A 21,898-nucleotide genomic window follows, 5' to 3' on the forward strand; every position below is an offset into this window, starting at 1 on the left:
AGTAAATACTTAAAATAGCAATTTATCAAGGTAAATATCTGATTGGACAGTGAAATGCTGGACTGTATATTAATACTGGCTTTTAAAAGTTGTAAACAGCAATAGACTTCTAAGGAAATACACTTCACAGGAAAAATTAGGCTATATTTCAGCCACTTAGTGTCACAGAACAGATAATTGAATTCCTTGTTTTCTTGTCAATGCAGTAATATGTAGCTCTTCTCAAATGTTCATGTAATCAACAGTTTTTATGCTGGTCTGCATAATTTTTCCTTTGAAAACTGGTCTTAGTACCATTTCTTCTGTTCTTACAAGGAGAAAGTTGAGGGTTTTTTTTGAGTCACAACCCACAGGTTACAAGCATTCGGCACAGAAACAAAACTCACTGAAAAGATGCTGCAGGTTTGTGCTTTATTTTCGTACCACATATATTGAGAAAAGTAAAAAGGAAACATATTTTGAAAGAGATGGAGCCACTTAGAGTGAAAGAAAGAAAGAAAGAAAGAAGAAAGAGAGCAAAGTTCGTCGGCACACGGCGCTCTTCGCTGCGGTGACTCGTCTGGTCCTCCTTTGAAATGTGGTATCATGGTCGTGGGAGCAAAATCAGTGATCAGAGGCAGTGGTTGCCATGACTGCTGAGGCACAATTAACTCTTGGAATGCAGGGAAATGAAGCAGGGAGGCACTGATGGCAGCTGCCCACGCCAATGCCACTGTGCTACTGGGTACGGGGGGGGCAAAGGAATCCCTCTTGTTCTGTTCAGGCTCCACAAAGTGCAGCACAGCCCTCAAAGGGAGGAGGTTGCTGGGGATTTTCAACCACCATCTCAAATTTGGCTTCAAGTGGCCATAAAATGGAATATCCTGATGTAAATTGAAAATAGTCTCGCTGAGGTGGCAGTGGCACTCAAACAATTCCCTTCCATGCCCCTACTGTAAGAATTTTTTTTCAGCTGTTTCTTTTGTTTAACGTTGTCTGCACAGTTTTCTACAACAGTTTAGCTGCTTTATTGGCAATGAGGAGGGACATAAAATCTGTTATTGCAAGTGAGAAAGAAACATATGCTCCATGCTTAATGTGCAGCTGGAAATTATGCATTAAAATAAATTTTTTTCACATTCAAGGGGCCTTTTCTTTCCCTTCTTTTCTCTGTATCCCTAAACAATTGCTGGTACTGCCATAATGCAGCAGTGTCAGGGGAAGAGATAGGAAGAATTGCTGAGGCTTTTTGGACCTTTAGCCGTGGAATGAACAAGGACATTTTCCTGTGGGGCACTCTAGAAACCAAGACACTAAACTCATCCAATAAAATAAGGATAAATGGGAGGCACAGGAGCTCTCTCAGCCAGCCTTACCACCACGGCCTCTGGGATTGGGAGCTATGGCTTGAAAATTCAAGCACTGGCTAAAGGGGGTGTTTGACAAAGAGCCTTTAATCCTGCAGGGGAGTGAACTTCTGTGCTGACTGTCCTCCAAAAAACCACTGCTATGCACTGCCTGCTTCTGGAGTCAACCACTGGATGCCTCCACTGCCACCCCAGCTTGATTTAGGGACCCTCAGCACTTGTCACATCACCCCATGCACATGCACTTCTCCTCTTTGCTCCCAAATCTTGTCTGGGCTCAGCATCACGTGGGTGTTTGCAACCAGGCATTTCCCAATCAATTAGCAACAAACTGATAATCAGCTCTGAGTCTTCAATGCTCGGACCTGCATGGATTTTTTCACTCTGTAATTTGCTAAATATTCAGCAGTAACAATCTTATGATTTAACACCGAAGTACTACATCCCAATACTGTCCAGACAGAAGCCAGTGAGACAGGAAAAAACAAGCAACTGAGCTGCAACACGAAAAGGAGGTGCTGATCAGGCCCCGGGGCAAAAGCCTGGACAGGACAATACAGGTATAGATAGTCCTGAGTCACTTCTACTTTTTCACAGTGCTTTGTTGCCACCCGATGGCCTCATGCAAGATTGCAAGAATGAAATTTAAGAAAACATATTCTTTAAGAAAGAGATGTCTTGCATTTCATTAGACCCACTGAGAGCCTTAAAAAAAGCTTCTCAGATCAATGTCTTTTCATGCCCTGCTAACACAAGTCTCTGCTTCAGAGGTAAGAAATTACTTTTTCTTCCCCAAAGTGACAGCCACAATTGCAATATACAAAACAACTATATTTTATTTGTATTTAGACGGAATTTCTTGTGTCTTTGGCAATATCTTTCCTTAAGAGGACAGGATATCTGGAGGATAGTGATGTTGTCAGGCCTGGAATCATCACTACCATGACAATGCTGTGATGCTTGATCCATTCATCCTGATATTCCTCCGTTAGCCCGTTGCCCCTTAGCCTGGCCCTCCTGACCACAGAAGATCATTTGCCTTGTGTGACACAGTCAATGTCCTGCTGCTGAACCCCAGGGGTGCCCAGCAGGCACCCTGGGCAATCCTGACCACGACCTGCACTTACTTTTGTCCCTTTTTATTTCTTCTCCTATTTCTTGAGCCTACCTTTCTCGGTCTTTTCCCTATTTTCCTCCACTCCCTCTCACTTAAGCAATTAATTCCTAGTTATATTTTTTCTGAAGGTCCTAGTTTTTCCTTCACTCATAGACAGCGTTCCTATTTTTGACTAGGTGATCTTGGACCTATACATTGTTAGTGATGCTGCTGCTCTTGCAAAGCTCTGAACCCAAAATGTTCTCATCACTCCCTGCAACCAGCTCTGAAGTCTGGATGTTTCTCACATCACTTGCTCCTAAGTACTGGTGAAATCCAGTCATCCCTCATGGCAGTGCCTGTAAGTTTTGGTGGCACCATACATTGTTATCTGTCACACGCAGCAAATCAGGATTCAGTCACTGCCAACACCCTTTTCAATGAGTGTCACCTCAGCTCAGGGCCTGCAGCCCTAAAAACTTTTTTTTTTTCCTGCTCATCCCAGCTGGTTTTGCAATGTAAGCAGCTCTTACTGAGGCAAAACACTGAGGCTGAAATGGTTTGGAACTAAGGCACTGGGCTCCAAGTGCATTGCTCTGGTGAAATCCTGGTGGGTGAAGGGTGAGCTCTGCCTTGGGACCACCCATGTGGGAAAGGGAACTGAGTTACCTCATGTCTGCTCCTGGGCAAGGATGTGAAGGGGAGGCATAGAACTGTCACCTCTACTTGCTTTTCATGCAGATGGATGAAGATGCTACAAAGAGGCTGTTTGTTTTCTGGGCTGCTCTAAAGTGTTTCTTGTAGCCACAGTCGGAGAACTTCTTCTGAGGGCATCACAACCACCATCAGATCACACTGCTCAGCTCCTTCACTGCCACACAGTATCAGCTGGCTGGAGGGCTCTGATACTTTCTGCAAAACAAATGCACTCACTCAAACACCATCAGGCTGATGAGCCTGTCTGCTTGTATTTCTGCTTCTCCCCACAAACTGTTCCTCTCATCCTTCCTACACAACTGCCCAGAGACCCGGTGCTCAGGAACCCTCACCCATCAAAGCTGCCACCTGCACTGTCACTTGAGCTGGGCATTTAAACACACTCCTGAGGGAGCCTTTGATGTTAGATTCCTCCTCACCAAGGAGCTGAGCAGCTCAGAGCTGGTTCCAGGGGACGTGGAGCAGTGTTGCCAATGACACAGCCGTCTGGGTCAGGGAGCAGCTGCTCAGGCAGGGTCAGTCCATGCCTCACAAACACCAGGAGCATCTTCCCTGCTCAGGGCTCTGTGTTAAAGGCAGTGACAGCTGTGCAGCCAGTTCAGGGCTGCTGGGTCCCTGCAGCTCAGCCCATCACGCTGGAATGGGCACGGCTTCCTATGTGTCTGCCTTTCCTGCCTGACCCATGCTCCTGGGAATACCCAGCACCCTAAAAACCAATAAAGCACAGTAAAAAAAAAAGTTACCAGTGTGTCTGGCAGGACAGCAACGGGGCAGCAGGAGTACTGAAAGATTTTACTTGTTTTCCAGGTGAGGAAAGGCAGGGTTAAAGCAGCCACAGCAAAGCCAGCAGAGGAGATGAGGGCAGTAACCAGCCACATGGATGTGTCACCTGGAAATAACAGAAGCAGCAAAACAAAACTTCTCAGAGACACTGTGAGGACAAACACTCACTGCAGTCAGCCTGCACCTTGAGTAGCTGCTCTTCCCACCCATCCTGTGAGATCCCTCGTTGACACACTCCAGGAAAGGATACTCATGCCAGTGCAGGGGGCTGCACTCACAAGTCTTCCCTTTTTTACCTCTCCCAAGGAACAAATGGGCACACTTGCAAACAAGACAGGAGATATGGGGTGGAAATAAAGGAGGAGCTGCTGGGTGTCCTTGGGCATGACTACACCAGGGGAATAGGAAGCAGGGCTGGCTCTCACCCTGGGCTCTCACACACTGGGTCTGGCTGAAGCTGCTGCTCCTGTTGATGGCCTCGACGTACGACTGAGCCTTCACACAGTACTCAGCTCCTGCCTCCATGGTGTCCAGGTGAACCACAGAGCTGACTTCTTTCACCAGCTTCTGCTGCATCTGCCACAGAATCAGGAGAGAAAGCATCAGAACAGAGGGCAAGGACCTGTTTTGGAACAGGAGCTCTGCCATGATGCTGCCCAGACTTTACTGGGAGAAAGGAAGGAGCAGCAGGAGGTGTCAGTGAGGACTCTGTAAGGGAAGAAAGGGACAGCAAACAAGGAAGCACATTGGAGTGCAGAATGAGACCACACACATCTGGAAGGGTAGGAGGGGATGGAAAGAAGAAGCTGTAAGCCAGAGAGGCATAATGATGATGTTGGGCCTCAACACTAGACTGTAACCTACTCCCCTGGTGTAGGGGCTCGGTGACTAAGGTCCTGCCTGATCTGAGTGTTGTGCTGTGTGTGAGGAATACCTGCCTTCTGCTTTCTTTCAACAGTTGAGGTACCTGGGGGGACTCCTCTTCCCAGAGAAGGAAATGTGGAAGGAACAGACAAGCTTCTCCATGAGGGTAAGAGCAGCCCAGTGGTATGTGCAGTGATATTGCACACACCAACCCCAGGCAGGTCCTCCAGCCTCCCAGCAGGAGCTTGGACTGGCAAACGAGCCTTGGGCAGTGTCTGTGTGATCTCTCTGAGGGCTCTCTCTTATTACCCAAAACCCAAGGGTAACACTCACCCTCCTCTCCTGGCCCTTCTTCCAGTAGAGAACACAGAACTGAAAGGCAGGCCCCATCTCTTCCAGCTCCACTAGTAAGTGATACCCATCTGCTATGACCTTCATCACAGGGGGGGTCAGGGAAGCTGCCAACACAGAGAGAGCACCATTATCACATCAGAGGCAACCTTTAAAACCCTCCTCTCTTTCCCAGCCTGGAGAGGAAGAGAAGCTGCCATCACAAGCACAGTAACACTAATGTGGAATAACAGCTGGTTGCTTCAGTGGGGCAGAAACCCCTCTGCTCTACCTCCCAGGATGTGTAGATGCAGTAAGAGACTTCCAGCAGGAGAAGGACCATGACAGGCATTTCAAACAGGAGCTTGGCAAGAGCTGAGTTGCACAGAACTTGAAAGGTTTTGAATTTTCTCCAGCGGAGGAACTGTCTGGCCTGAGGGCCCCACGTGACCGACTGCAGCAGAACCAGCTGGGCAGCCAGAAGCAGAGACACCAGATCAGCCCAGCTCTTCTGCTCCTGGGCATTAGCTGAGCACTAACATGCAGAACAGGAGCTGAGAAACCACTGTTTTTTTCATGGGAATTTTGGCAGTTATTCAAAGGTGAAGGAAAAAGCATTATGAGCCTCAGGATAACTCTGGCATTTCACATGAATCCTGATTTTCTTTTAGGGTCTACATGGTTTTAGGTAGACTTGGGCTGATGATCTGCTGTGGCTTAATTTTTTGTAAATTTATGCAAGTGAATCTGCAGGTGATTTGCTTCCTGCTTACTTTGGTATTCAAAGCTTGGTTTTGCCTGGAATTCTGCTGGGAGGAATATTAGTGAAATAATGAGAATCGGTCAGGTATAGATGAAACTACACACTGTACATTTGTGAACTGGGAATCGAGACAAGCCAGAGATCATCTCTGCACTGCTTATCTATGCCATTATTTAGCACTCTGCTGTAGCTGAAATCAGTTTCAGCCTCCCTGCTTTCAAGAAAGGAAGGAAAGCAATGCATAGTCCCACACAGAAGAGATGTTCTTAATAGAATTTACTTTTACATCCAGGGAACTGCCATAACTACTGAGCAATATGAAAATATGATGGATGTGCCACAAATGGGAGGCCTGGAAATCTACTTGTACTTTTAAAATGAAAGCTGAAATTCTGCTTAACACTATGCCTCAAAATTAAAACAGAAAATTATTAACATTATTTGGACGTTAAAAACAAATATTGAGCAACAAAGAGGCATTGCAAGATGCAGCTACTAACCAAGTAAGAGCATTTCTTTTTAGCTCTGTGCTGGCACACTGGATGCCAACTAACTATTTGAATTCTGATAAATGAAGAAGTGAGACTGACTAAATTGTTAGTTTTAAGAAGATCTTTTCAAAGTATTTTCCATGTGTTATCATACTTTATGTGATTCTACACCTACGCCTCTGACATTGGAGCTCCTCAGCCTGGAAGCACCGTGGGCTGTGCTGATGCCCTGACTGTCTAGGAACCCCATACACAACCTGGGGGCTGTGTTTGGATTCCTGAGCTCCTCTCAGACTCCATGCCAGGTTTCCTAGAGATGTGAAAGCAGAGACAAGGGAAAGCAAGCAGTAAAAATTCAGAAGGACAAGAAGTTAGAGAGACTTTTCCTTCTCTTTTTAACCTTTGTCGTATTCACATTGCATCCCACTGCAAGCTGTATCCTCTAACTTTCACAGCTTAGTATTGAGGTCCCTGAGGCACAGAACCAAGCTGTCAAATACTTCACTGAACTGTGAGAAAGCTGCTGCTTTTCTCATGTCAGTCTCAGGAATGTCCTTCCCCTCTCTCTGCCTCACGCTGTGGTCTGTGGCTCAACTCTGTGCCACCAGAGCTGCTGGAAAAGGGAGGGATTTTTCAGCTGAGGCACTATCTAGAATAATCTGCCACACCAAGCGACACATTCACCAACTTAGGTGACACTTCTGATGCTGCTCTGCTGAGAGTTCTGTATGAGTGAGGATTGCTCACTCATGAAGGAGTGGATAACTTCCAAAGACTGATGAAGGTTTAATATCAGGTCAGCTCTGGTCTAGGACAGGCATTTTCTCCCTTAGCTAGACCTGATGACTGCTGCCCATCCCAGATTGAGAGTTACAGCTGAATAGTCACCTCAACAGAGGTTTTCCACCATAAGTTTTTATTGCAGAAAGCAGTTGAATACATGGCAGAGAACAGAGGTAATGATTCCAGAGAAACCCTGGAAATTGTACACTAATTTTAGGCTGCATCATGATCCTTGGGTTGAGTTGGGCCTCAGGCTTTGCAGGAGTTGAAAGGATATGGAGAAAATACCCTGCATTGCTAGAATGAGGGCAATTATATAGTTTCCATTTCTCTTTCCTCTTCTGAGATTAGTTCATATATCTGACAACATGGGAGGAGGGAATTGGATTTTCAGGATAGCATAAGGCAGACATAGGGTGACATGGCTGTTTTCTAGAGTGAATGCTCCCATAGGATCAGGTTCTGGGCCCTTAGAAGTGACCAGATGACATGGATTAGTTGACAGCTATCCTAGTTGATCGCAACTCTTTGAAATCGGGAGCAGGAACAACCAGCTTGCCAGAAGAAATGCCTGCAGTTACCTTGGTTGTCTTTGAAACCCTTCAAATTCAAGCCCTGGTGTATTTGGCCCTGCCTCCTGTCCAAGGACACAGCATGGCTGTCTAGGAGTGAAACATCTCAGCACAGCATGAGAGGAGCTGAGAAGTAGGATGTGCTCTGTGGATATCTGGGCTTTGTGTGGCAGGCACCACACACAGAGTCACAGACACACAGAATCAGAAAAGACCTCTGAGATCATCGAGTCCAACCTTTGATCCCACACCACCTTGTCACCCAGACCATGGGACCAAGTCCAGTGACTCCATCACCTCCCTGGACAGCCCATTCCAATGCCAAATCACTCTCTTTGTAAAGAACTTCTTCCTAATGTCCAACTTAAACCTCCCCTTGCACAACTTAAGACCGTGACCTCTTGTCCTACTGCTGGTTGCCTGATGGAAGAGACTGATGCTCACTCGGCTACAACCTCCTTTCAGGGAGCTGTAGGGAGTGACAAGGTCTCACCTAAGCCTCCTCCTCTCCAGGCTAAACAACCCCAGCTCCCGAGGGATCCCCCAGCACCAAACTCTGAGAAGCTGACACGAACCACGCAGCTTAAGCCAGTAATGGGACTCACTGGTGTTGCGATTGAAGAAGCCTTTCAGGGTGCCCCACTCTGACCTCCTGGCACCAAGAGCTGCCCTCACCCTCAGGTTATAGGCCACGGTGGCTGAGATGTCCTCTGTGATGTTGCACACCGTGGCTGTGATGAGGGAGCACTCGGAGATGGGGATCCAGCTCTGGTTGGCGTACACTCGCTCGTACTCCCTGAGGAGGAAAGAAAGCACACGGGCAGCAGTGTGACAGGAGATGTGTCTGTGACAGGGCTAAGGCTGCCTGTTAGTCCTTCCCAGGTAAAACCAGTACTGGGATATGCTGGAACACCAGGAGTGTATGAAAGCAGTATGGGTGTGTTTTAGATTTATCTGGAGAACATCTCCCAGCCTGCTCATGAGCCAAATGCAGCTCGATGTTGTGGGAGGTGGGGAGAGCCAACGCAGTGTCGCTGCATCACATCCTGCCCACTCATTTGACTTGATCCTTCTTGGTACCCCAGAATTCCAAAGCCATACTGTAATACAAGTCATAGCTCAGGATGCATCAGAAACCTTTTGTGATGTGTGTTAAATGTTTAAAAGATTAACACTGAATAAATCTCAAAAGCTTTCTAGTTCTACATAAACTTTGGCTGATCTTCCTAACTTTTGAATTCTTTGGATAAGGGCAGGTTTCTTATGTGGAATCAATGCACACCTTGGATTACTCAGGTATTGATGAACCCGTGAACAGTCTCAGAACTGGAGTAAAAGGAATTCCCCCCCACACACTTGTGATTAGCAATCCTGAAGTATCAAACTTCTCTTAGGCTTGTGAGCTGAATAGTGCTAAAAACATTAAAAAAAAAAAAAAGAAAGAAAAAAAAGTAGGACTATGTGTAGATAAGCAGTGTTCAAAGAGCAAACAAGAAGACAAAACCAGAAGTTACCCCTGAAACTCAACTGAGTATCTCACAGTTTCTCCCTGGATGATCACAGGACTCCAAGTTAAGAAGTGTTTCATGTTGGTAGAAAGAATGGAGATGTTCTGCGGTGCTGTCAGCAAAGCTTTTTCACCTAAAATTCCCAGCAAAAGAAAGAAAAAAATTGAATGTACTAGGAAAAAAAAACCCCGGCTTAAAAGAATAGTACAAAACAGTGTTTTGCATCAGAAATACACACTTTTCATTTCACTACTGTCACTTCAGTATTTGAAAGTATTTTACAAAGAAGAAGAAGTGACAACCAAAGAGCAAATGACAGAGCAGTCAGGCTGGCACTGTGTGCAGAAAGGCAAAGGTGCCTTTTTCTTATTCCAGAGGTTTTCATTGTATCAGTGAAACTGTGAGAAAAGGTCAAGCCATCCACTTCTATTTAATGAAGTCAAGTAAAAAATGCTCTCTATAAACTGTTCCAATGAATGCCGTGATTCTGAATGTGCAATTTCTCTCCAGGTTGGATTGGACACCGAGGAAGATCCTGGCTCTGCTACAGCTCCCTTCATGTTGCAGGATTCTAATAATGTAAGTCCTTGTAGGCTGCAAAGTACCTCTTAATAGAATAAACTTACTCAATGCTCTATAAATGAAATTATTACATTACTCTGAGATCATCAAAGCATGGGTTGGTACCCACAGTGGAGTTAATTTTATCCCATGGTATCTTGATGTAAAATCCTCAGCAGTGTTTGGAGCAGAGCACAGAAAGGAGGATTCCCCACGGGAAAATCCTGCACTACCCTATGGGAACAGACTTATCTCTGTTCTGCTGCTCTCCCATCCCAGGACAATTTTGTTCTCTCTGCCCAGCAGGGAATGGTTCCCAAGGAACCTCTGGAAGGCAGGAATGGGTGGAGTAGTTTCTCCCAACCCAGTGTAGCAATGGCAAACACACTCCCCAAAACAAGGTAACTGTTCTATCCCAGTATGTTACCTAAAGATTATTCTTTCATTAAATTATTTCACTTGACAGGTTTATAGTCCAATAGCCTTTGCCATTAAAAAGGGTGTCTTCTTTTGAGCCATGTTTATAAAGTTAAACCAGTTAACATCAGTTGTTCTACCCAGGACCAAAATCAAGTTGACAAGTCCCTGAGCAGTGTTTTCATGACAATTGCTCTTTTAAAGCATTGGAACAATATCTTTCTTCTTTCTGCCCTTAGAATATTCCCTGTATATATATCTTTATAAAATCACTAATGACATGGGGAACCTTGTTGCCAACTTTTTTACGCTTTTCAACATGTTATACAGATCTGTTGACACAACTCTCAGCTGTTCTTTGGAGTAAAATCCAGGTATTTCTGGGATGAGAAGTTTTCTTGCCATTTGGAGACCAGAGGAGTCACTCTCTGCCATATCAGCAGTTCTGTCACTTCTGGCTGGCTGAGGCTCCATGTCAGTGTCAAGGCACTTTTTAAATCTTTAAAAAAAAAAGTCCTTAGTGATGTCAAACTGCAGCTTAACCACCCATTCAGTCTCTTGTGTTCTCCATGTTTCTCAGCATTTAGGGTGTTTGCTACTTTTCTTTGTGCTCTTGGTTCCCATGTTAATTTTGGGAGCTGGCTTACCTAAGTGTGTGAATCACATAACAATCCTCATTTACATGATCAGACACTGGTTTTCCACATGACTCATGCACACAATGAAGTTCCAGGTCTGAACAGGGGTGAACTGCACAGGAGTGTTTGTGTTTCCTAATTTTTTAAGTCCTTGACTTCAGGACTTTTTGGATATATATATTTGTATTCGACAGTACTAAACCCTGTCTTATTAAACTGCCCAGAAACCTATTTTAAAGGAAGATAGTTCTGAATTGGACTTTGGCTTTTAATGGCCCAAAGGTTATTTCATAGCTGCTTGAAACGAGTTTTCCTTCCCAGACTATGCTTTAGCTTAGTCACTGTTATCCTGGCAAAACCAGTGACTCTCCTACTGGCACAGTGAGACCTGTCACCTCATTTCAGCTGAACCACAAAAGTTCACATCCAGAAACTAAGGTTTCTTTCTTCCTTTCACTAGGAAAAACTCTGTACCTAATGCCAATGCATGAGTCTGTATAGAAGAAGTTCATTGGTTTAAGTTTCTGAAACTTGCTGAAAGTTATAGTTTGGAAGAGAGGTTCATGCTTTTCTAAAATACTTTTGATCTAGACATAATGTATCCTGTGTCATATCCAAACAAATTATATTCATGGTTTCTCCAACCCATCTGTTGCAACAGCCCACAAAACAATTGTAGCAAATACAAGTTTAGCACTGGGAGAAAAGACAGTTCTAAGTTATATAAACAGAGAAAGCACCAAGTGAAAACAGGGAAGCACTAAAATAATCCATTAACTCTGGTCTATGCATTTTGAAGGAAAAAGAAACAATCATTAAAAAAATGCAGGGGACAACTGGGCAGAGAGCACAGGCAGGACTCAGGGGGCTGAGAGGCCAGGGCTGCACATTTCCATCTGATTTTGGATTTCCAAGCAGTATGGAAATAGCCTCACAGGAAAAGCCAAACTGCAGCCTTTCAAGCCATACTGACTCTTACCCCAATGTCTCCAGTCATGACAAAGAGAGACATGTCCAGATTTTCCCTGTAAATAGCATTTTTGCCTCCTACCCTCTCAGCAGTACATTTGTTACACAAAGAATATATTTCCACTTAGAATGGTGATGATCCTTTTTGTATAATATTTTTATCCTCTTTTTGTTAAACATAAAGAATTTACAATTAAAAAAACCATGATGGTATCCAATACATTTGTCTCTCTTACTTTTCAGTTTAAAGTGTCATAAATAAACCCTGACAAAATTCCATTGCTCTGGGATAGATTTTGATATCCTTCTTGCTTTGTGAATACAGAACAAAATAATGTTTCATCATTACTTCATCACTACTATTACCACTACTTACTGTTAAGTGCATGTGAACACTGCAGAAATATCAATACAATTAATACATATCCTCTCCTTTCAGGGGCTCAACAACACAAGAGGAAACAGTAACTCTGGAATTGGTGTTACATGGTGTCCAGAATTGCTTTACCTCATCTCCACTTTTCCTGGCATGTCCCTTAAAATTTTATTTATGGGGCTGAGAAATCCTTCCTCACTGCTGTGCTAATAAGCACTGGCTTTTTAACTTTCAAGTGTTGTATCATTTAATGTCCTTTTGCCAATTTGGAGGACACCAATTACCCCATCTTATTGTATCTTGGAGCATGGTCTGCCTCTCCATCTGAGGAAATATCAGGGAAGGGGAATCTGACAAGGGAATTCTGAATTCTGAATATTGGGAACAAGAAAATAATGTCTATAACATCCCAAGAAGATAAAGGAATTTCTTTGTAAGCTAAATGTTGAAAATGAAAGCCAGGCATCCTTAACTCCTAGTAGTTTCTGTAATCAGCAATTAAGGACTATAAATAATAAGGAAGATATTAATTTTTTTTCTGAGGCAGAGAAAAAATGGAGCAAGAAACAACCTGAATGTTGTTGACACACCCTAAGATGGCACATTTAAGACAGAACTAGGCAAAACCCAAACACACTGGCAAACCATGTTGCTTTCTAGGGGACTGACCATCAAAAACACTGAAATGTAGTCAGAAGATCTGAGGCCAAACCCCTTCTAGATGTGTTTGGTGTCCAGCATTTACCTGGAGAAGCAGATTACAAATTGCAGAACCTCCTTCCAGGGTAAAGGAGACCCTCAGTGAACCATTTTGAACTATTCATTAACACTTTATATCCTTCCTCTCTGACCCTGCATCCACTCCACAGGCAGGGCATCCCTGTGCTCAAAGTTATCAGCATTAAAAGAAAAACTGAGGGTTCAGCTTCTCACAGAACAGCAAAAGAACAGAGACAAATATAGCATTATTTTAATTCCTTCAAACTGAAATTTCCCTTTGGAGTTCAGAATTGACCTGTAGAACACAGAATTTACAGATTGTTTTTTCATTTGCTCACTCTAATATACATTTTAGAAAAAGAATTAAAATTCAAGATCACCTGACCTGATACTCTTTGGCTTAAGTACTGCAGAGGCATGGTTAACAAAAGGAAAAAGACTTTGTTACTCAGAAACCCTTTGTCTTCTGCCTTAACTGGAGATATTTTAGTCATTTACCTGTGAGATTTGATGCAATCAGGGTGCAGAGGAAGAAGCAGATGAGCTTCAGTGACATTTTGCTCGTGTTTGTCGCCTTTTCCCACATTCATATCCTGTTACACAGCTCAGGAATTTCCCCTCCTGGACAGGGAGCCCTGTTCAAGTCTGCCATGGTGGGCACGAGGTGGAGCTCCAGGGGAGTGTGGCAAACACCTCCTGTCTCACAAACACCTCCTGTCTCACAAACACCTCCTGTCTTACAAACAAACACCTCCTGTCTCCCAAACCCCGTGAGGGTGCAGTTCCAGGGAGTGCCCCGATAATCTGCTGCCAGCATTTCTTCACAGGTCTGTGCAACTTTCAGCTAGATGGTGTAACTCTTTCATTAGCAATTGTATGTCTTAAACGAAGGCATTATGAGGAGGAAACAGGACATTTTGGATATACTCATATAGCTGTGAATGCTCACTTTTCTGCTCAGCCCCAAACTACCCAAATCCTGACTCTTCCAAGCACCAGGAACGTTCCCCCATATCACAGGGGCACGTCTTGTGTCCTTGCACAAAGCACTTTGTGCCTCGGGGCTGGCACAAGGGACTTGTGGGCTCCAATTTATCTTCAAATACTGCTTTTATGAAGGCTGTGTTGGGTGTGTGCTGAGGAGGACATATCCCAAGGTTTTTGCATCTTCCAAAGTCCATTGCTCTCCATCTCACCTTGAGTGAAGGCAGGATCTTCAGCTGGAGCTCTGACACCTTCAGAGGAACCCAAACCTCCCACAGGCTCCAAGGCTGCAGCAGCAGCTCTCTTTGTGCTTGTTATGTTGGTTTCTTCAACCTCAAGGCCAGGGGAAAGGCAAAGTTTAGGTGGAAGCTTCTTATGTTCTGCAAAATGTCATGTGAATTAAATGAAATTCAGATCGTACAGAAAACATGAGGAAACAGCCAAATCCCACCAAATGTTTTCAGCTCTGATGAAAGTGAGTGTAAGAAACCTCACTCCTAAACCCCTTCCTTGTTCTTACAGTTTGTCACCTCAGAAGGTGCTTTTCATTTCTTTAAAAAATGATTTCTGATACCTTTTAATAGCAAATACATGACTGCTGTTCTCAGTGGTGAACTGAAGGGATCTGTCAAAACATGTTTAGTACATGTTTTCCAAGGAAAGAAGGGGTGTTTTTATTTATGAAAGAATAAAATTTGTGTTCAGTTAATCAAAGGTCTCCAGATTTTCAGAACTGCAGGAGCAGCACAGTCAACTAAATTCCCAAATTTGCACCTTCTTTCCATCCTCTCTCTTCCTTCTTTCACCTCTTCCTTCTTTCTTTCTTTTCTTCCTTCCGTTGCTTTCTGTGCCCTCCCTCTCCTTTTCTCCTTTCTGTCCTCTTTCCTTCCATCATTCCTTCAATTCCCTTCTCCCTCCATTCCTACCTCCCTTCCAGCCTTCCTTTCCCTTCTTCTCTCCATCTTTGGGACACACTGAAAGACACGTAATTCTCTACATTTCCCAAACGTGGGAATGTTTTCCTTTCATGGTAGAAGGATGTTCTCTGAAACACCTTTCAAGTAAACTTTTATCTTCTTGCTCTTCATTATCCCAATTTCCTTTTATGAAGTGTCTGTTCTGAGAACAAAAAGATGGATATTGTGGTGAGTGATTTCATTATTGTTGTGAAATGAAATGTCCAAGAGGAAAGCATGGATGTGGTTATGAGTATTAGCAATAAGATGCTCTGCTTTTGCTGAGAAGCAAAATAAGTATTTGCAGAAGAAAGGCAAAATTTAATTGTCAGTGGGGAAAAAAACCCAGCAATCTGTTCTCTTGTTGTGCAAAGAAATTATAAATAAGGCAACCCTGAGGTCTGAGCTATTGCTCAGTTAGAGCTGGGCACCACATCTGGTTCTTCACTGGGTTATTCTTGTGGTGCCATAAACATGTGGGTGTATTTTGATTAAATATTCAGACAAGAGCTGAGAAGTATCTCAAAACCCACGTGATCTGTAACAAACTGTGCCTCATACCATTCATTTTATTGCTGAAACAGATGCACAGAAAGGAGTTTGCACACAGTTTGCAAGAGATTTATTGGAACCAAGTACACAGCTGGAAGTATTCCTTTCCAAATGTTTCTCCCTGCCCGCCTACTTTTCATTTTCAAAGGTGGGAAAAATGGATACAACTCCATATCAGAGTCAGTCAATGATGGGCAATGAAAGGGAGAGTGAGTCTGCTGTAATAATTAGGATTGCAACTGCCCTGAGTTATCAGCAGGACTCTAAAATGAAAATGGCAATAATATTATACTGTATTTTCTTCCTTGATTACAGTCACCTAAAGTGGGGTGTCTAAAGAAAGCTTGCTGGAAGCTGAAGGTAGTGCATATACAGGGCTAAGGTGTGCAAAACAAGAGGCTTGGAATAGAAGTGATTATTCAGATTACAACAACAATTAAAGTGAAAAAAATACCTTCTGAAATTTCCTTTATTCTGGAATGCTGTATGCAAATATTGGGTTTGATAGAGATAAAAGAACTCTTTCAATTTTACTGTTTTGTTTCAGAACTTTGTCGGTTTTACCAGTAACTTCAAATTTGATGAAATAAACATTTTGACAACTTTTCCTTATCAATTATGGCTCCATTTATGTTTCTGTGAAATATTTTAACGTTATTAAGCAAGTGTTTCTAAACTTACTAAAGATAAAAGTTATTAAACATGTTTTTCTAAAGATAAGCATCTGTCTGATTAACTTTGCTTTGTGAGTCTTGCCTTGCATTTCAAGTAATTCAGGCCAGTAAGCCTGGATACTGATTCTCAGTATTCTCAGGGATTTCTCAGCTGCAGATTTGTCAACTTGGATAAGAAACCTGATTTTTCATCACAAAACAAGCACTGAGCTTAGTTAAAACAGTAAGTTAAAAATTCACAGATCAGTACAAGTAAAGGCAAGGGAAGGAGAGGAAAGGCAAGGGAGGGGGAGGCAAGGCAAGGCAGAGCAAGGGAGGGGGAGGCAAGGCAAGGCAGAGCAAGGGAGGGGGAGGCAAGGCAAGGCCTTGCATTGCCTTGCCCTCTCTACTCCTGTCTTGCCTTGCCTACCCCCTCTTTCCTTGCCTTTCTCTGCCTAAACCTCCCTTCCCATGCCTTGCCCTGCCTACCCCTGCCTTGCCTTGTTCCCTTCCCATGCCTTGCCCAGCACTCCCTTGCCTTGCCCTGCCTTGCCCTGCCTACCCCTCCCCTTGCCTTGCTGTGCCTTTCTTTGCCTCCCCCCACTTGCTTTACCTTGCCCTGCCTGCTTCTCTCTTATCTTGCCTCGCCTTGCTCTGCCTAGCCCTGCTTTCCCTTGCCTTGCCCTGATTGCCTGCCCCTTCCCTTCCCTTCCCTTCCCTTCCCTTCCCTTCCCTTCCCTTCCCTTCCCTTCCCTTCCCTTCCCTTCCCTTCCCTTCCCTTCCCTTCCCTTCCCTTCCCTTCCCTTCCCTTCCCTTCCCTTCCCTTCCCTTCCCTTCCCTTCCCTTCCCTTCCCTTCCCTTCCCTTCCCTTCCCTCCCCTCCCCTCCCTTCCCCTCCCCTCCCCTCCCCTCCCCTCCTCTTCCCTTCTACTCCCCTCCCCTCCTCTCCTCTTCCCTTCCCCTGCCTATCCCTTCCTTGCCTTGCCTTCCCTTCCCCTGCCTATCCCTGCCTTGCCTTGCCTTGCCTGCCCCTCCCTCTCATTGCTGTGTCTTGCCCTGCCTACCCCTCCCTTAACTTGTCTCCCTCTCCCCCTGCCTTGCCCTGTCTGCCCCTCCCTTGCCTTGCCTTGCCTTTTTCCCTGCCTTGCCTCCCCCTCCCTTGGCAGGGAAAGAAGGCAAAGCAAGGCAAGGGAGGGGGAGGCAAGGCAAGGCAAGGCAAGGCAAAGGAGGGGGCAGAACTGAGGCTGGATCAGTAAGACTCTCCAGGCAGCTTCCAACAGCAGCCTACTTTGGAGGCAGTCTGGATTATCTTTACTCTTAGGAATCAATGCAAAATATTGCAAAACTATTGAAATGGCCAGCTGAGCAGAGTTTACCTTTAACATCACAGTCACTGGGCTCAGGAGACAGACAGAGATGTGGTTCTGTTTATTAAATTTCACTAATGCAGTTTGGGTGATACTCAAAATCGACATCCAGAAAAAAAAAAAGAGGCTGTGCTGCCCTTGACATGCTGCTACAAGGCAGCCACCAGCTTAGCCTTGCCAGGAAAGAGGGAGAACGGGATGGAAAAACAATTGGCAGAATATGTAAGCAGAGTTGAACTTGTGGTATATTTAATAAAAAAGAAGACTCCTAAAAATAAAATTGATTTAACACTTGGTCAGACTTGACTTTGCAAGTGAAGATCAGCAAAGGACAGACAAAGACACACTGAGAAAGTGTGGAATTTGCCACAGAGTTTTGACAATTTTTGTTGCTGCTCATGAGTTAAAAAAGCTACCTCTACCAGGAAAATGAAAAATTGACTGCCCTAAAGGCCTGTGAGTGTAGTTCTGTTTCCAGTATGTGAGAGTGAACATGGGAATTCTAAAATGGGTCATGACATTTGCCAAACATATTTGCAATAATGATCATTCTGTTTGTAAAACAAAGGAAAGAGCAGTAATGCAATAGGTAAGGAAAACAATTATTTGCTTCTGTGTTGAATAAAAAAAATGCTGCTCTGAAGCCAGAAGGACATTTAGAAATATCAAAGCAAAATATGTAAATCTGACTGGTTTGTTTACACCCTCAGTAAATCACAGCAGGTTTAACTGAGTTATTCTTTATATACAGGTGAGTGGAAAGCACAGAACTGGTTAAGAAAGCTTGAGAAAAACCAAGTGTGTGGGGGGAGAAGTGGTTACCAAGCAGAATGATGCAGTTAGCTGCAGGAAGAGACAACATATATGAGAAATTTGAGAAGGAGTTGCAATATGCACTGTTAGAACTTGAAAGGGAATTACTCATAGCCAAAGAGGGAACTTCCTTGGATTTGCTTATGATAAGAAACACATATAAAGGTGCAGTTGGTATCTTATAGATTCTTTCAGAGGAAAAGCCTTGTAAAGTTATACATCAGATGTCAGGCATTCACTCATGAAGGGTCCTGCATCCAGGGATTTTTGGGACTATTTCCACTGTTGTAGACCAGAACAGTGTTCCTGCATAAAATATAGAGGGGTCTCTTGTATATAGCTTGGGAGCCTCAGGCAAATAACTTCTGTCTCTAAATGATGACAGAGACCTCTTCTCTTTGCTTGGCTTACTGGGGTAAGATGCAAGCAGGAAAAAGGCACAGTTGCAAAATGTGAGCTGGAGGGCCTTGTTAGAACTTGCCAAATAAAGTAAGTTTAAAGGAAAAATGGGCAAACATGTGCTTCCAAAGTGCCTTATGGGTTTGTTCTGACATGGGACTGAAAGCTCAGTTGCTGCAGTGTAAGTGGTCTGATGAGGAATCTGCTCTCCTTCAGAGAACAGCTCACACTGCCTGGCCAAGAGCATTACTGATATTGGAGGACACCAGATTATTAAGCAGCCTCCTCTTCATTTATAACCAGAAAAGAAAGCAGAGGTTTGACTGGTAGCTGAGAAATGCATGAAGAAATCCCACCTTAGTCCTGGAACGCTGATCTGGGCAAAAAGTACAGCTGCACTGGTTCTCCTGTGGATTAGGCAAAATGATTTGGAATTAACATAGGGCTTGTATCCCTTACTGCAAATAAATAATCCTGGGGAATCCATGCCTAGTTCAATTTGAGTTGATCATGTGTAGTTATTTGCAAGGAAAATAAATTGAAGGAAGAGAAAAGAGAACATCCAGGTGGCAATTTGGAAAGAAAGCTTTCAGTGTTATTTGAATGGCAACTGGACAGGGTTGTATGTAACTACCTATGACAGCCTCTTTGTTATACTTAGATATCCTGGTGGATGCCAAAACCTTTGAATAACTGATTTATTTACATATGTTTTGTGGTATGCTGAAGCTTCCAATCTGTGCTAGAACCTAAGCAAATGTGAATAATTTAGAAAGGTAATTTATCTGGACCAGATCACTGAGGAAGAAATTCCCTCTGATTAGGAGAAGACTTGAAGCCTTGCAAAACTGACCATGTTTGTAGACTGTCTGTCTTCTGGAGGCTTCTCCAGGACTTTGTTGTTACTGCAGAACACTCCTTTAAGGGTTTACAAACATTGAAAAACCGTTGTGTGGGAGTGGAGGGAGAGGAAAACAATATTTTGGAGGCAGTGCTGGGCTGTCATTCTCAGGATCAGAAACATGTTTAGCAACTGCTCTTATTCCAGCTTCTTCATAGTTCCAAATCATGTGTCTCTGTGCTGCACTTCAGTGGCAGCTCCAACTGTTGGGAGAAAGGCTGACAGAAGAAAATGAATTACTAGAGGGAGAAGTACTGCATTAAACCACAGTTTTAACTACTTGAAAGAGAAATTATGGCACTAACTTAAAGAAACTGCTTGCTGTAGCTAAATCTGGAAAACACCTTTAGAGCTCTTTATAGGGAAGAATTTTGATCAAGACAGACAATGCACCCCTGAAAGAGCTCTTTAAATTCAGGAGTTTTGAAGGGTAATGTTAGTACAGAGCTGGGGAAACTGCAGTGCTGTGCTTTCACAGCTGCTTGTGGGATTGGGCATACAGGTAACCTACAGCTTCTTCCAAACCGAGACACTAAGTGCAAATATTGCCTTAAATGGAAAACCAAGGAATTATGTGCTCAATTAAATGAATGGACTCAGGAAGAGGCAGTTATGTCCTATTCTCCTGTAATTAGACAAGTAGCAAAACTATCTGTTTTGTCCATCCAAGACTAATTGCTACTCTTTCAATGCCTCCAATTGTGTAGGTGTTCATTCACTCCTCCTCTTGACTGGCAGTGTACAACATGGACAAGAAGGGCTGCTGCTGCAGAACTCAAAATAACATTAACTGGATGCCTGATTTTATCCTTTGGTCTTTCAATGAGCGTTTTCTCTATGGCTATTAAAGACCAGTATGGGACACGAGATGAACAGGAGTTTACACATCAGTGGATAAGTAGACCCTTTCAATGGGTAAGCTAAATAATTCTGTTTAAAAACAGGGTCAAAAGCCCTTTTATGTTCGTATGATCATCACCTAACACCTGATCTCCTTTTTTAAATTATATGTAATCCCTGAAATCAGAGTGAAACAAAACAGAAAATCGCTCATTTATATAATGCTCACAGTTCCAGAGGTTTAATTTCACATGAAGGTCTATTAACTTTGACTGAAGCTGCTTTTATATGTGTAGTGAATTCTGGTTGGCATCTCCCAATACATAGCAATGTATATGTGTGTAGATATATATATCTATATATCTAGATATCTAGATATATATATCTATATAGATATAGATATATAGATATATAGATATAGATATAGATATAGATATATAGATATAGATATAGATATAGATATAGATATAGATATAGATATAGATATAGATATAGATATAGATATAACAAGTGTATATGAGGGAGTGAAAGATCAGGGGGATGATCTGGTGAATTCAGCCAGGCTGTAACTCCTCTATGAAAAGTGAGGTTCAGGTGTGCAGGTTCAGGGATGTACTTGGGTGTTCTGGTCTTGAAGCCTGAGGCTGCACATACTCAATGCTGACCACTTTTTCTCTTGGCACTCTGCAGAAGTTCTCCCAAAACCCACACCAGAGGGAAACAATGGCTATTTTAAAACAGAATAACTGGATAACTTTGCACTGTTGTACTGGCTCTCAGACCTGGCTGTTCACTCTGTGCTGACAGTCCATGGCTTGGATTGTGCTGCAGGATGAGTAAGTGATGCTTTATGTTCCTGTGGCTCCCGAGGTCAGGAAAGGAGCTGCTTGTGGTGCTAGAGCTGCCAGCCAGCAGAACTTTAGCTCTGCTCATCTTCAGTTTAGTCTGCAGAGTTCTGCAGGCATAATTTAAAACTGTATAAATGGGGTACAGGGGTCTGGGACTTGCTGTGAAGTGGGAAACAGGGACCTGGAAGGAGCAAGTACCTCTTGTTCAGGGGTCAAAGCAAAACCACAAATGAATGATCTGAACTTAATACCAGAATGTCAAGGCAACAAGGGAAAAATTAAGGGAACTAATGGTTGCATCTAGTCCTTGCAATTTGATTTTTTTACAATGCACTGCTTCAGTCTGAAGCTCAAAGTAAAATTTCTTTAATTATTAATTGTTTTATCATGATACGCAAAAGAGTTGATTTGCAGGGAAGATCCTCTAATGCAATATTTATGTTGTTAAAAGGTTTCTGTTATAGAAAATAGCTTTTTACCCTTCTAAAAATATTGCATTACCATATACAAAGCATGGGGAGGAAGGAAAGGGAGATTAACTGTGAATCACAGAGAGGGTGACAGTGTGTGGTGAATGTTCCCGGGGTCAGCGAGACAGTAAAGGGTCTATAAGATTTAGGAGTTGCTTCAGTCACCACTAAATGTCACTGTT

The 21,898-nt window shown here is 43.5% G+C and overlaps 1 protein-coding gene across 1 annotated transcript; it reads right to left on the bottom strand.

Annotated features, from left to right (window-relative positions):
• Positions 1–397: 397 nt before the first annotated feature.
• Positions 398–13,683, bottom strand: IL20RB (interleukin 20 receptor subunit beta). Its single transcript, XM_064672726.1, has 7 exons — positions 13,433–13,683; positions 9,260–9,386; positions 8,351–8,541; positions 5,140–5,264; positions 4,368–4,518; positions 3,903–4,048; positions 398–3,354 (listed from the first exon to the last, which is right to left on the bottom strand). Exons 1-7 carry the CDS (start codon positions 13,518–13,520, stop codon positions 3,229–3,231), a joined length of 954 nt encoding a protein of 317 aa, XP_064528796.1. The 5' UTR covers positions 13,521–13,683; the 3' UTR covers positions 398–3,228.
• Positions 13,684–21,898: the final 8,215 nt, after the last annotated feature.

Source organism: Pseudopipra pipra, chromosome 16 (assembly GCF_036250125.1).
Source record: "Pseudopipra pipra isolate bDixPip1 chromosome 16, bDixPip1.hap1, whole genome shotgun sequence".
NCBI lineage: Eukaryota > Metazoa > Chordata > Aves > Passeriformes > Pipridae > Pseudopipra > Pseudopipra pipra.

Excerpts from the sequence above, each read along its gene's own strand:
- IL20RB (XM_064672726.1), bottom strand. The coding sequence starts at position 13,520 with ATGTGGGAAAAGGCGACAAACACGAGCAAAATGTCACTGAAGCTCATC. Across the intron at positions 5,265-8,350 it reads CTTCTTCAATCGCAACACCA|CTTCCCTGACCCCCCCTGTG; the intron begins GTGAGTCCCATT and ends CTGTGTTGGCAG. Across the intron at positions 4,049-4,367 it reads CCAGTGTGTGAGAGCCCAGG|GTGACACATCCATGTGGCTG; the intron begins GTGAGAGCCAGC and ends TGTTATTTCCAG.